The sequence below is a fragment of the Alnus glutinosa genome, chromosome 13 (assembly GCF_958979055.1).
Source record: "Alnus glutinosa chromosome 13, dhAlnGlut1.1, whole genome shotgun sequence".
NCBI lineage: Eukaryota > Viridiplantae > Streptophyta > Magnoliopsida > Fagales > Betulaceae > Alnus > Alnus glutinosa.
Genome location: NC_084898.1, coordinates 9,570,377 through 9,581,920, shown reverse-complemented (window position 1 = coordinate 9,581,920; position 11,544 = coordinate 9,570,377). Strand labels below are relative to the sequence as shown.

General features: G+C 36.5%; 1 protein-coding gene across 2 annotated transcripts; it reads right to left on the bottom strand.

Annotated features, from left to right (window-relative positions):
* Positions 1–227: 227 nt before the first annotated feature.
* Positions 228–2,707, bottom strand: LOC133854726 (protein YABBY 4-like). 2 transcript variants are annotated; one of them, XM_062290985.1, is made up of 7 exons: positions 2,361–2,707; positions 2,086–2,241; positions 1,870–1,987; positions 1,027–1,075; positions 825–900; positions 637–711; positions 228–541 (listed from the first exon to the last, which is right to left on the bottom strand). In XM_062290985.1, exons 1-7 carry the CDS (start codon positions 2,451–2,453, stop codon positions 536–538), a joined length of 573 nt encoding a protein of 190 aa, XP_062146969.1. In that variant the 5' UTR covers positions 2,454–2,707; the 3' UTR covers positions 228–535. The 2 variants fall into 2 exon arrangements, with proteins under 2 accessions (XP_062146969.1, XP_062146968.1); XM_062290984.1 differs by having other exon boundaries at positions 228–528.
* Between the last annotated feature and the right edge of the window lie 8,837 nt (positions 2,708–11,544).

The window sequence follows — 11,544 nt, the reverse complement described above, 5'->3', positions numbered from 1 at the left end:
TCAATTGACATATATATGAGTATAAGAAACGATCCAAATAAAGGGAAGTAAGACAAACCATCAAATTAAGAAGAAATTAAAATATATAATAAGGCGAACTAGTTGATTAGCAGGTAGCTACACATATATATATATATATATATATATATATATATATATATAGAGAGAGAGAGAGAGAGAGAGAGAGAGAGATATAGCCGGCATTGGTGAGAAATTAATGTCACAACTACGAAAAGGATAAGATCAGGTCTTCCAACATTAGGTTTTCCAAGATGTAAAATTACATTCTAGAGAAAGTATCAACGTACATTAATTAAGAGAAGCCTTGATTTGCAGATGGGTTATGATCAAGAAGAAGTTAAAGCGAATATTGAGTTTGCCACACCACACATGTCTGAATTAACTTGAAAATTTGTCTCCCACCACTAGCTACTATATGCAGAAGCTTTACTTCTTTAATTAGTAGGGAGAAACACCCACATTAGCTGAAGCGAAATACCCATCTTTCATCAGGACGTCCTCTCCTTCCTACAAATTAAAGCTCATTAAAAAGAAACAAAAGAAAAGAGAAACGTTAGGCAATGTTTCACATGCAATGGTATCGATCGGATGAAAGGTGTACTGGGCTCTAAGTACCTGCTGGCGGACGTTTGTCTTCTTCACAGTCTGGTCAGGCATGAGACCAAAGTGAATGTGTGGGAAGTGGGCCCACTGACACAAAGAAAACAAAACGGGTTTGTCAAAGGACCCCACACTGTTGATAAAATTGAAGAAACAACCCTAGCTAATTTGGTAAAGAAGAACCCTTGCAAAAATGACATTACATTCTTGGCAGCGGCGCTGAAGGCTTCTCTGTGGGATATATCGGGATTTACGGACTTGATGCGTTGGATCTCGTCCCTGCAGATTCATTGACGGACCATTCACATTTTGCTTCAAATTTAGCACTTTTATTTTTATTTTTTATAAATGAAATATGTATGCAGAAAAAAAAGTGGAGAGAGAGAGCTTGACATCATTACTCACTTGATGAAGCGGTTGTACGCGGAGGGAACTCTCTGTCTCTTCTCCGGAGCTGGATACAACACAGACAAGTTGAGATCTCTTAGCCAACTTTTAATGAATTTTTTATCGCTATTTCTATCTCTGCCTGTACATCTATACATGATCGATCCACTAAAAAAGTTTTAACTAACTATAATTGCGGGGAAGAAAATGGTGCATCTTTCATTCTTTACCATCTATATTTCCGGGGGGATAACACCTGCATGTATCTTGTTGAGCAAAAAAGACCAGAATGGCCTAGTAATGTTTTTATTCTTGTCAGCTACAAGAGTGGAGCTTTAATACCCCACAAGTAAGAATAAAAGGATTTGCTTGGTTTTGCGGATAAGTGCAAACAGTAGGATTGGTGTGCAAGTATTATAGCAGTTAGGGTTCATGCTATTCCCAGACTAATTATCATAAAAGAGAAAACATGCAAGAAAAGGCATGAAATATAAAGGATGAATGCTGGAATATTGGGAGGCATAAGAGGGTTTGGCTTCTACTTCATAGAATTTCTACTCATCCACCATACTAGTGATCGAGTAGTGACCAGAAGGCCTCAACACAGTCGAAGTGGGAGAAAAGGCAAATGGTTTCATAGATAAAACATAAATATACATATTTCTTGTTCATGATCTTCTGATTCTGCATAAAGAATTGTAGGTTGTAGATGCCAAAGTGCAAATATTTTGGGCCTAAAATTAACGTGTCTCAAAAAAGAAAAAGCGTGGACAGGGCAGTCTCAAGAAAATTTCCTCAAAGCGAAAACTGGATCTCAAAGAATGAGTAAAAAAGGAAAATATTTAAATATATGCATCTCACGTCTATTTATGACTGGGGGCCGGGGGAGCTCATCGACTCCTCCCCGTGCAGGCATAGTGAATTCACTCGCATTGGTTTGGTTGATCAAGAAGTTTGGGGTTGGATTTGGTATCTCTTCCTGCGACAAAATCATAAACAAACAAGACATATAATTAATAAACTTAAAAAAGAAAAAGATGAAGGTAACTAATATAACTGTAGCAAGTAAACCCGTACCAGAAGATTATGGGAAGAAGAGAAGAAAGAGTGACCGAGATGAAACTGATTAGCCGAAGGCAGAAGCAACCCTCGCATGTTCACTGGTAGGAGGTTGGTGCAGTGGCCACATCTTACCGTGACAGTCTTGAACAAACTGGTGCACGGGACACTCACCTAAACCAAACCAAAGATGCACATAAAATATTAAAAAATAAATAAACCCTAGCTAGAGAGGAGAGGATTTAAGTGCAGGAAAGAATATTAAGGGTGAAATGAAATATGATGATATATACCGCGAGGACAGTGTCGCAAATGTTGCAATGGACATAACAGAGCTGCTCGGAGGGAGGAAGGTGGTCCAAAGACAAGGTAGAAGAGGAGGACATTTTTGATTTCCTTTTCTTTTAAAAATTGATTGATGATTGGTCTGCTTGATTGATTGATTGATTGATAGATTGACAGCTTAACCACCAGCACCACCTTGGATCTGCTTTTTCTTGATTATGAGTTGCGAAAGAAAGGTCCGAGAGAGAGAGAGAGAGAGAGAGAGAGAGAGAGAGAGAGGGTTCCCTCCCTATTTGGCCTAGTAGATAGATATAAGAGGGGAAAGAGGGCAGGGAACACTTGTTTCCCAGTACTGTTTATTTGTGTTGTTTATGGGGGTGTGATAAATATATGTATGCACATGCGGCCATGCGGGGCCTATCAATATGCATGGATGATGCATGTACCCATGATGATGAGCTGCTGAAGAGATCTAACTTGCGCATGGTGTTAACTATAAGATAATAACATGTGTGGTTGGCATTCCCAATGTGCAAGAGAGGCGGCAGATGTGGGGGAGAGGAGCCAGAAAGGGACGTGTGCATGGGGGTGATATAGCTTTCACACACTCACCTGTTGCTTTCACAAGTTAAAGAGGGTGTTGTCTTGTGGTGTGCTTTCAAAGCCATTCTTTAAATTTTCCTCAATTTCCGAACCCAATACCCCATGACTCTTCCAAGTAACTCCCGGACAATAAGCCCCTCCACCTTCCGCCTCCGCCTCCCCCTCTTTAGGGCTCTTCTCCTCTCAGACCCAACGCCATAATAGCATAATCATACCAATATAATTCTACACTGACTAATATTTTTTTTCTTTATTTTTTTTATATCATGTGTACTTGTAGTGATTTGACATCTCGATATCGCTCGTCTTACGCACAGACAGGTACGTATTTAAGTCAGTAAAACCATCTCAGACCTCAGACTTTGCCCTTCTTACCACCTTTGTCCTTTCCTAAATTTCTCTTTCTTTTTGGCTTATGTTAGCTAATTTGGTTAGAATCTTTTCCCCCTGCCTTTTCTCATCCACAAATCTCTAGGGTTTTCATTACAAATTTCGCAAACCGACCCTAACCTTGAAAAAGATGGTTCCAAATTCTCATATTTATTTTATCGACTTTAATGTTCCTGAAATCAGAACCATCACAATCTATACTCGTATAAGCCTAGGGGTTGCCTCTTCCCAAAAAGTGTCTAAAAGGTAAGTGTTCATTCACTCACTCGCAAATTGGGATGGCTTCTGTGCAACTCCTGTGCTAAAATTAAATGTGTTTGAATAGAGGAAAGAAAAAAAGTTACATGGTACTCTTAGCCTTTCACCGACCATTACATGGCCCCTTCCTACTTTAATTAACAAAATGTTGGAAAGGGAAGTGGGCCTTGAATATGGGAGGCACTTCGATTAGTCTGCCCAATAAAGTCAAGTTTTAATAGGGATCGGAGGAACACCATCAATCACTACAAGGAAAAACAGTCTTTATCAACTACCCAAATTCGTTGCTAAAGGTCTTATTGTGATCGCTAATAACTATTATCAACCTGACGACCCGTCAATAAAGACTTATTAGTGACGACCTTATTAGTCATCATTACTATCAATGATGACAATTGTAATCACTGCTAGTTCATGTTGAAATTGGTCACTAAAAGTACCTCCCATGCCATTAGATGGCTAGTCGGCACTATTATCGCGTTATCAACAACGACCGAGATTCTTCGTTGGTATAGTCAGCAACGACAATGTCGTAGCTAATGATACATACATCAGCTACAAAAATGTCATCATTAATGCTCATATCATCAGCAAGGACAATTTTGTGTAGTCGCGCGTTAATGATATAAACATGAGCGATTGTCATTGCTGATTATATGTTCATTAGTGACGATAATGACGATGACTCTGAATAATATTTTTTTTACAAAATGTACCAAATGCTTTTTTCTGCCAATCACGTACTGTTTTAATTTTTTGGTATCAATTATCTATATCACACTTACTAATCTAGATAATAATAATAAAAAATTAAAAAAAACTCTACATAATGTTTTAACAAAGTACAAAACACACATGGAAGATGGAATGTTCGAAATATTTACAAACCTCTATTTTCACAATATTCGTATCATAGTTCAATGGGAGGATAGCACAGTGGATTCCTTGCAGAAACATGATGACTGAGATAAGCTTATGATAGTTGCATATTACAGAGAACTAGTAGGAAAATTTATGAAGTTCCCTTGAGAAATACTGTTGATGTTCCCTTCATAATGTTAATACAAACTTGTTACCATCAGTCACGAACAGAACCAATACCACTCCGCCCAACTCTCAACGTCAGACATATCAGTAGCAATGTTCCAAAACTTGACCTGGAAAAAATAAAAAAAGCATGCACGGTTGAGTCAATGGTCGATAAAGAAAGAAACTACAATTGGAATTCGCAAAAGGAAATAATTACCCAATATTAAAAGCAATCAGTTAGCTGTGTTGATACAGTGACAGCACCCTGCCAAGTCAGGGAGGAGCTCCAAGTAAAGAACGGGAGGTTAAAGGGTGGCTGGGGTTGGCCCAACGCTACCCGTCCGATGCTCAAGTAAGTGATTGGAGAAGAAGAGAATTCTAAAAGAGTTAAGGTAAAAATTAAAGGGCATACCTCTAGGGGAACCCGCCTATTTCCTTTTATAGGCCCATGATTTTTCGTTCTTTTTAAGATTTTAGGGTCTAATGTAGGGCTCCATAGGTCCCTAGGCCTAGGATGTGACTATAGTTGAGGTGAATGCACGAGGGGCGTGCGCAAGTCGTACGTGGATTGGTGTGGTCTTTGGGAGCCATACCCGGTAGTGGGGCGTCGTGGCCGTTAGGTGAGCTGGCAAGGGCCTTGATGTAACGTCCCGCCACAGATTCAAGGGCAGAGTGAAAAATTAAAATCATTTAACCACGAGACACTACTTCTAAATCCCTAAACAATCATTGCAATGGAAAGCCTGAATAATTTGTCTTTAAATTGACCATATATACATTTCCAATATACTAACAGAGCTTCTATATCATTATACAATATCATTACATCTCAAATTACTAATACAATATACAAATCACTTTCTTAATGAGGAGAGATTGACTTAGGCAAAGTCAGTGCCTCCAAAAGTACTACGAAGGAATCCCTTCAATGACCACTAGGCTAGCACACGATCTACCACAGATGACGCCTAAACCTGCAACAACAACAACATCTACACAGTCGTAGTATTAGCCACGTCTGCATAGGTGAAATAATGAATCAACGGTCTCAGCATTTTAAAACACACTAAGTTTTCGTAATGAGCCGCCATTTCTTTCTTTATATCATATGTTTATAATAACAGCTACCATTAGTATAATACTTCCTTTTAAAACATTCCGAAAGTTGATAAGGTAAACACTGGCAATTTATAAATAAGTAAAATCATACTATGTAGCTGTGAATATATATACGAGTTCCAATCTCCCGCTTGGAAGCACATATATATAAGTCCAGTTGTAACATATTGTGTGTGTGTGTGTGTGTGTGTGTATCATGTGACTCAGCTATACTCGTATACAAGCTTTACAAACTTTCTGGAAATACAAGCAAACGGGTACATCTAGGCAGAAAATGAGTGGCATCATACCCAGCTATATAGAGATACGAGCATTTCCAAACCTTCGGGAAATACCAGTATCTACGCATATCTAAGCATATCATAACCCAACTATGCTCAGATACGAGCATTTCCAAACCTTTGAGAAATACAAATATCTAAGCACAATTAAGCATAGTGCCTTATAAAATATTATATGCACTATAGCCGTAACCATATGCATATGCTCTGTTCCATTCAAACTCATAGGCATATCGATACGTCTAGTATGAAATTTCAAATAAAACATTTTATGCAATAGCTGTAACTGTATACATATGTTCTGTCTCATTCAAACTCATAGGCATACTGATACATGTAGTAAAAAAAAATCATCATAAAATATGTCACACATCATCTTCGTTCTATGCTTGCTCATCATCTGTTTTCGTCATCTTGGTGTTGAGGAGTACGCAGCCCAACCGTCTTTCGCTTCATAGTGCCTAAGGGTACGCAGCTCAAGGGTCTTGTTGAATGGTGTCGAGGGGTATGCAGCCCAATGGTTTTTCATTTTATAGTGCTAAGGGGTACGCATCCCAATGGTCTTGTTACATGGTGCCCAGGGGTACACAGCCCAAAGATCTTTAGTACTTTTCACATCATTTCCAAACTTTAACATGAAACCTTTGACTTATCATAAAACACATAAAACATATCTCATTTTTCAATCTCATAAACATACTTTGAAGCATTATCAAATCATATCTCATTTCTTATTTCATAAACATACTTGAAAACTCATAACCATCATCAAATCATATCTCAATATAATTGAAAGTATTGAAAGCATTCTCAAAATGCACATTATCACAAAATGTCATCGGCTCGAATTAAAGCAAATATATCATTAGTAATACCATAAAACTTCAAAACTTAGTATCTTTCTCAGTGAGTTAAATACTTACATTTGATAGACCGCATAGGACTCACGACTCAAGTACTCTTCCACATTCTAGTTACCTTGAACTCTACATTGTAGAACAAGTTGAAGTCTTCAACCACATGTTACGTGCGTGCAAACAATCGTAGTGTTAAACTCAATCAAACTATCGAACCCTATACTCTAGGACACATGAAGCTACCTGCGTGCTCACACATAGCATTTCTCGTTTTCTAAAACTAGCTAAGCACCTTTAACTTCTATTATGCTAACTTTGGTTCTATGTTCGTATTTTATTTCACTTATTAACTTTAAGATAAGTTTACTATTTTATTTGCTTATTTATTGTTATTATATCTCTTTATCATTGTTAAACTTTTATAGCTTGTTGATTATCTACTTAAACTAACAAAGTATATTTGGCTCATATATATATATATACACAACGCTTATCAAGCTTAAGGCTAGATCAATAATATATTTAAATACTTTTATTATACATTCATAAATGCATTAATTACTTAATTACCACTCCAAAGGGATTCAAAGCCAGTTCATGTATTTCCATAATATTACTAATTTATATTTATCGACTTAAGGTTATTTTGAATAATTTACAACCCTATGATGTTCTAATCTTAACATATTTAATACTTTATTCTTTATCACCCACTACAGGTTTACATCCATACGACTTTATAGCCCAACGCTCCTATCTATGTTTAGCTAACTTACTTAAAACTCCTAAACAAAATATAAATGCAACATCTTCAATTCTAATAACTTGGTTAAATCAAAGCATCCCCAAGAAAGTTGTAAAGTCTTCAAACCCTACCAATAAATCAAAGCTCATAGATATAACCAAGTGAATCTTCTAACACCCAAAACCACATAGCCATATTCACAAGCCAATACAAGTACATAAATAAGTTCCTACTAAATCAAAGCCTCGAAACATACTTAAAACATTCAAATAACCCCATTCAACTTTAAACATTTCTCCAAACAACAATTAACAATACATCCATAAATATCAAAATCAACTCCTTATTCCAAAGTGGGGACACTCATAGATTTTTAACAAAATCACATAGCAATACTCATTAAATCTCATACTAATTTTTAATCAACCCCACACTAAATCAAAGCCTCATCGCATAACCAAAGCACCCAAATGATCCATAACAAAGAATCACACCCTAATCAATTCAACTCATAAGCATATCATGGAACACATATTAGCCTTCATCAACCAACCACACATCAAAACCCATACAAAGGATCAATTCAACTATATTCCAACAAATACTTGAAATCCTCCTTTTTATATTAAAATCAATCTCTCTATTAGTCATAAAACCAACATCAAACCAACAATCCATAACAATTCAACATAATTAAAAGGGGTAATTACCTTTTCCCCCCATGAACTACCAAAAAATGCGCGATGCCCCCATGAACTACCAACTCGACGAAAATAGAGTATTCAACTACCAAAGATAACCATTTTCCCCCCTTCCGTCAGTCACACGCCGTTTTACCCTCATTTTCTTCCTCTTTTCCCCCTATGAACTACCACCATCTTCCTCTTTTCCCCCCATGAACTACCATCATCTTCCAACATGCCCCCATATAAAACGGCACATGACCCGTTGACTGTTTGTTTTAACCCCTTTGACTGACGGAAGGGGGGAAAATGGTTGTCTTTGGTAGTTGAATGCTCTATTTTGGTCAAGTTGGTAGTTCATGGGGGCATTGCGCATTTTTTGGTAGTTCATGGGGGAAAAAGGTAATTACCCCTAATTAAAACTACATTATCCAAAGACTCATTCATATAACACCTATTTGATCATGCTAGAAAATACCCATGAGAAATAACATAAATCAATGCCAAGGGAAACACACCCTTCAACTAACTACAAGGATTTAATCCAATTTCAACTACAATGAAAACCCCAAATCAGACCCTAAATTCAGATCTAACAAAAACCATAGAAACCCATACCATTATCTAGCTCGAAAAATCAAAGGGTACTGTTGTTGTTTTTTAAAGTACTCGCAAGTGCACGAATCGTTTGCAATATAGCGTTTTGCAGTGCGAGGTCGATCCACAGGGAATTGCGTTGTAAAAATAATTTCTATTTAAACTAATTAAATCTTAACCTAGTTCCAATTTATTTTGGTTTTAGCATGCAAAACATCATACCTAAACTAAAATTGAAATAGAACAAATGATAAAAAGTACTAAGGTTTTAGAATCCACCTAACCAAATCAAACAACACACTCTTGTATTTTATTTGTACACCCGATAAACATTTAAACTTTGTTCATTACTCAAGCTCCCTAACAATGTATGTTAAAACATCTAATGAATCAAACTCAAAGATAAATCACAACAAATATCCATTTGAAATTAAATCATCCATTGTATCCGTTTGATAAACAAATTACAATGGATATCTTATTTCAATCAAATAAATCGATGTATCCATCGGTTGAAACACATTAAATATCCAACCTTTTAATCAATAAACATTCAATCTAAAGACATAAATCAATAAAATGAATGAGACTTGAATAATATTTTAATAAACATCGGATTGTCCAAATAGCACAACAAGAATGTATGTGTTATCAATGGTGGGGTTTCATCCTCAACCTTAGTTGAAAATTTTAGCCTTCCATGACTCGTAACAACACACTAACTTGAATTAAAAACATATACATTAAAAGAAACTATGAATGAGTACTTAATAAAGAAAAGCTTATAAGTAGTTAATGTGTGAAGACATCATAAAAAATAAAATAAAAAAATAAAAAAAATAAAAAAATAATAATAATAAAAAAAAACACTTCAGAATTGCTACACTAAAAGAGAACACGCGTGAACAGGAATTGAGGCTCCAGTCACGTCCGGTTCTCTTTAAACAAACACACAAAAAAAAAAAAAAAAAAAAGGAACAAGGTTGGGTCATGCTGGAAAGAACGGGAACAAGAAAATAAAAACAAAAACCACCAAATTGTTTTATGTTTACAAAAGAAGAAAGAAAAAGAAAGTAAAAGAAAACACAATTGCAGAGAAAAAAAAAAGAGACCGGACGTGACTGGAAAACTGCTTAAAAAGGCAAGAAATTGCGTGAACAGGAGCTGTAACTCTCACGTCACACACACTGATCACCACAGAAAACTGGGTATCGGCTGTGAGAGAAGCAAAGTAGGAAATAAAAACTAGAAGACTCCGAACTGATCTCACTCACGTTCAGATTTATAGTAGAAAGGCTGGGTCTCGACTGTAGCCAAAAAAATAGGAAAATGAATCTTAAAACTCAAAACTCTGCTGTAAAAGAAAGAAAGAACGGGAAATAAAAGTCAGACTTCCAAAACTGCACTACGTACATAAGTTTACAAAAGAAATGAAAGGAAAACGCAAGTACTGAAGGAAGAAAAAAAAAGGCGTGAACTGAAGCTACCCTCTAGTCACGATCTGATTTTTTTTACAAAGGAAAAAAAAAAAAAAAAAACTCTGGGCTGCAAAATGAAAAGAACAAAACTTGCAAAATAAAACTGAAATAAGAACACAATCAATGTGAACTGGAGCTACCCTCCAGTCACGTTTTGGACTGATTTTCTACCAAAAAAAAGAACTCTCCTCCACTACTGGTGTCTCTTGGTTTTTATAAGGAAAAGCTAGGTTTGAAACAAGCTGAAAAGTGGTGCCTTTGGTCTTCAGATTTTTGCAATTTCTGCTGAATCTTGCAGATCCAGCTTGTGTCTTCTATTTTTCTTTCCTTTTGCTTGCAAAGACTTTTGTGCATTGCCTTCCAAAATAAAGAGAACTTGTTTCTTCCTATTTTTGTTGCCTTTTTGGGAAGAGCCGGCCAGTTCAGTGTCTTTTTTTGTTTTTTTTATCCTCCTTGCGCTATGTCGTCTCATGGCTCATGCTATTTGGGTGCTGTGAATTTATGGATAGAGTCACTTAAAAATGAAACTGTAAAACCTTCTCTTCAAACGGTGCTCCACGACTTTCTTGGAAAGGATTGCATGGCTAGCTCGATGCTCCTTTATTTTTTTTTATTTTCTTTGGTCATTACCCACGCCAGGTCACCAAGAAGAACGTGTATAAAAATTCTGCTGGGTCTTGGTGCTGTTCCTTTGGAAGGCCACGTCCATGTGAATGTTTCTCTCCTCTTCGTTTTGCACCTCCTCTTCACGTTCACAAGAGAAAAATTAATTCAAACTACTGGGTCGACTTGTTATGGAAATAGCAAATTCAACCACTTCTTTTCTGTTCCTTATCTGCAACATGTCTTGGTTCGGCTTGACTTCCACGTGATTTCAGGAGAGAAAATAACAACTTGTTCTGAGACTTTCATAAAGGAGACCTATGCCTTGGCATGCCTATGCCTTTATTGAGCATGTCCTTCACGTGATGGGATTAAGATCTGAAAAATGAAATTTGACTTCTAAAATAAATAGCAAGTGTGTGCACAAAGTGTCAACAAAAATAATTATGCGGAAAATAAATGACACAAGGATTTTTGTTAACGAAGTGGAAACTTGATTAAGAGAAAAACTACTCCGGGGCAACCAAACCTAGGATATCCACTATTCAT

Bases quoted from the DNA above. Each gene is read 5' to 3' on its own strand.
- LOC133854726 (XM_062290984.1), bottom strand. From the start codon at position 2,453: ATGTCCTCCTCTTCTACCTTGTCTTTGGACCACCTTCCTCCCTCCGAG. The intron at 1,076-1,869 runs GTGAGATGCATA...TGTTGTATCCAG, and splicing joins GCCCCCAGTCATAAATAGAC to CTCCGGAGAAGAGACAGAGA. The intron at 529-636 runs GTACTTAGAGCC...TTTAATTTGTAG, and splicing joins AGACAAACGTCCGCCAGCAG to GAAGGAGAGGACGTCCTGAT.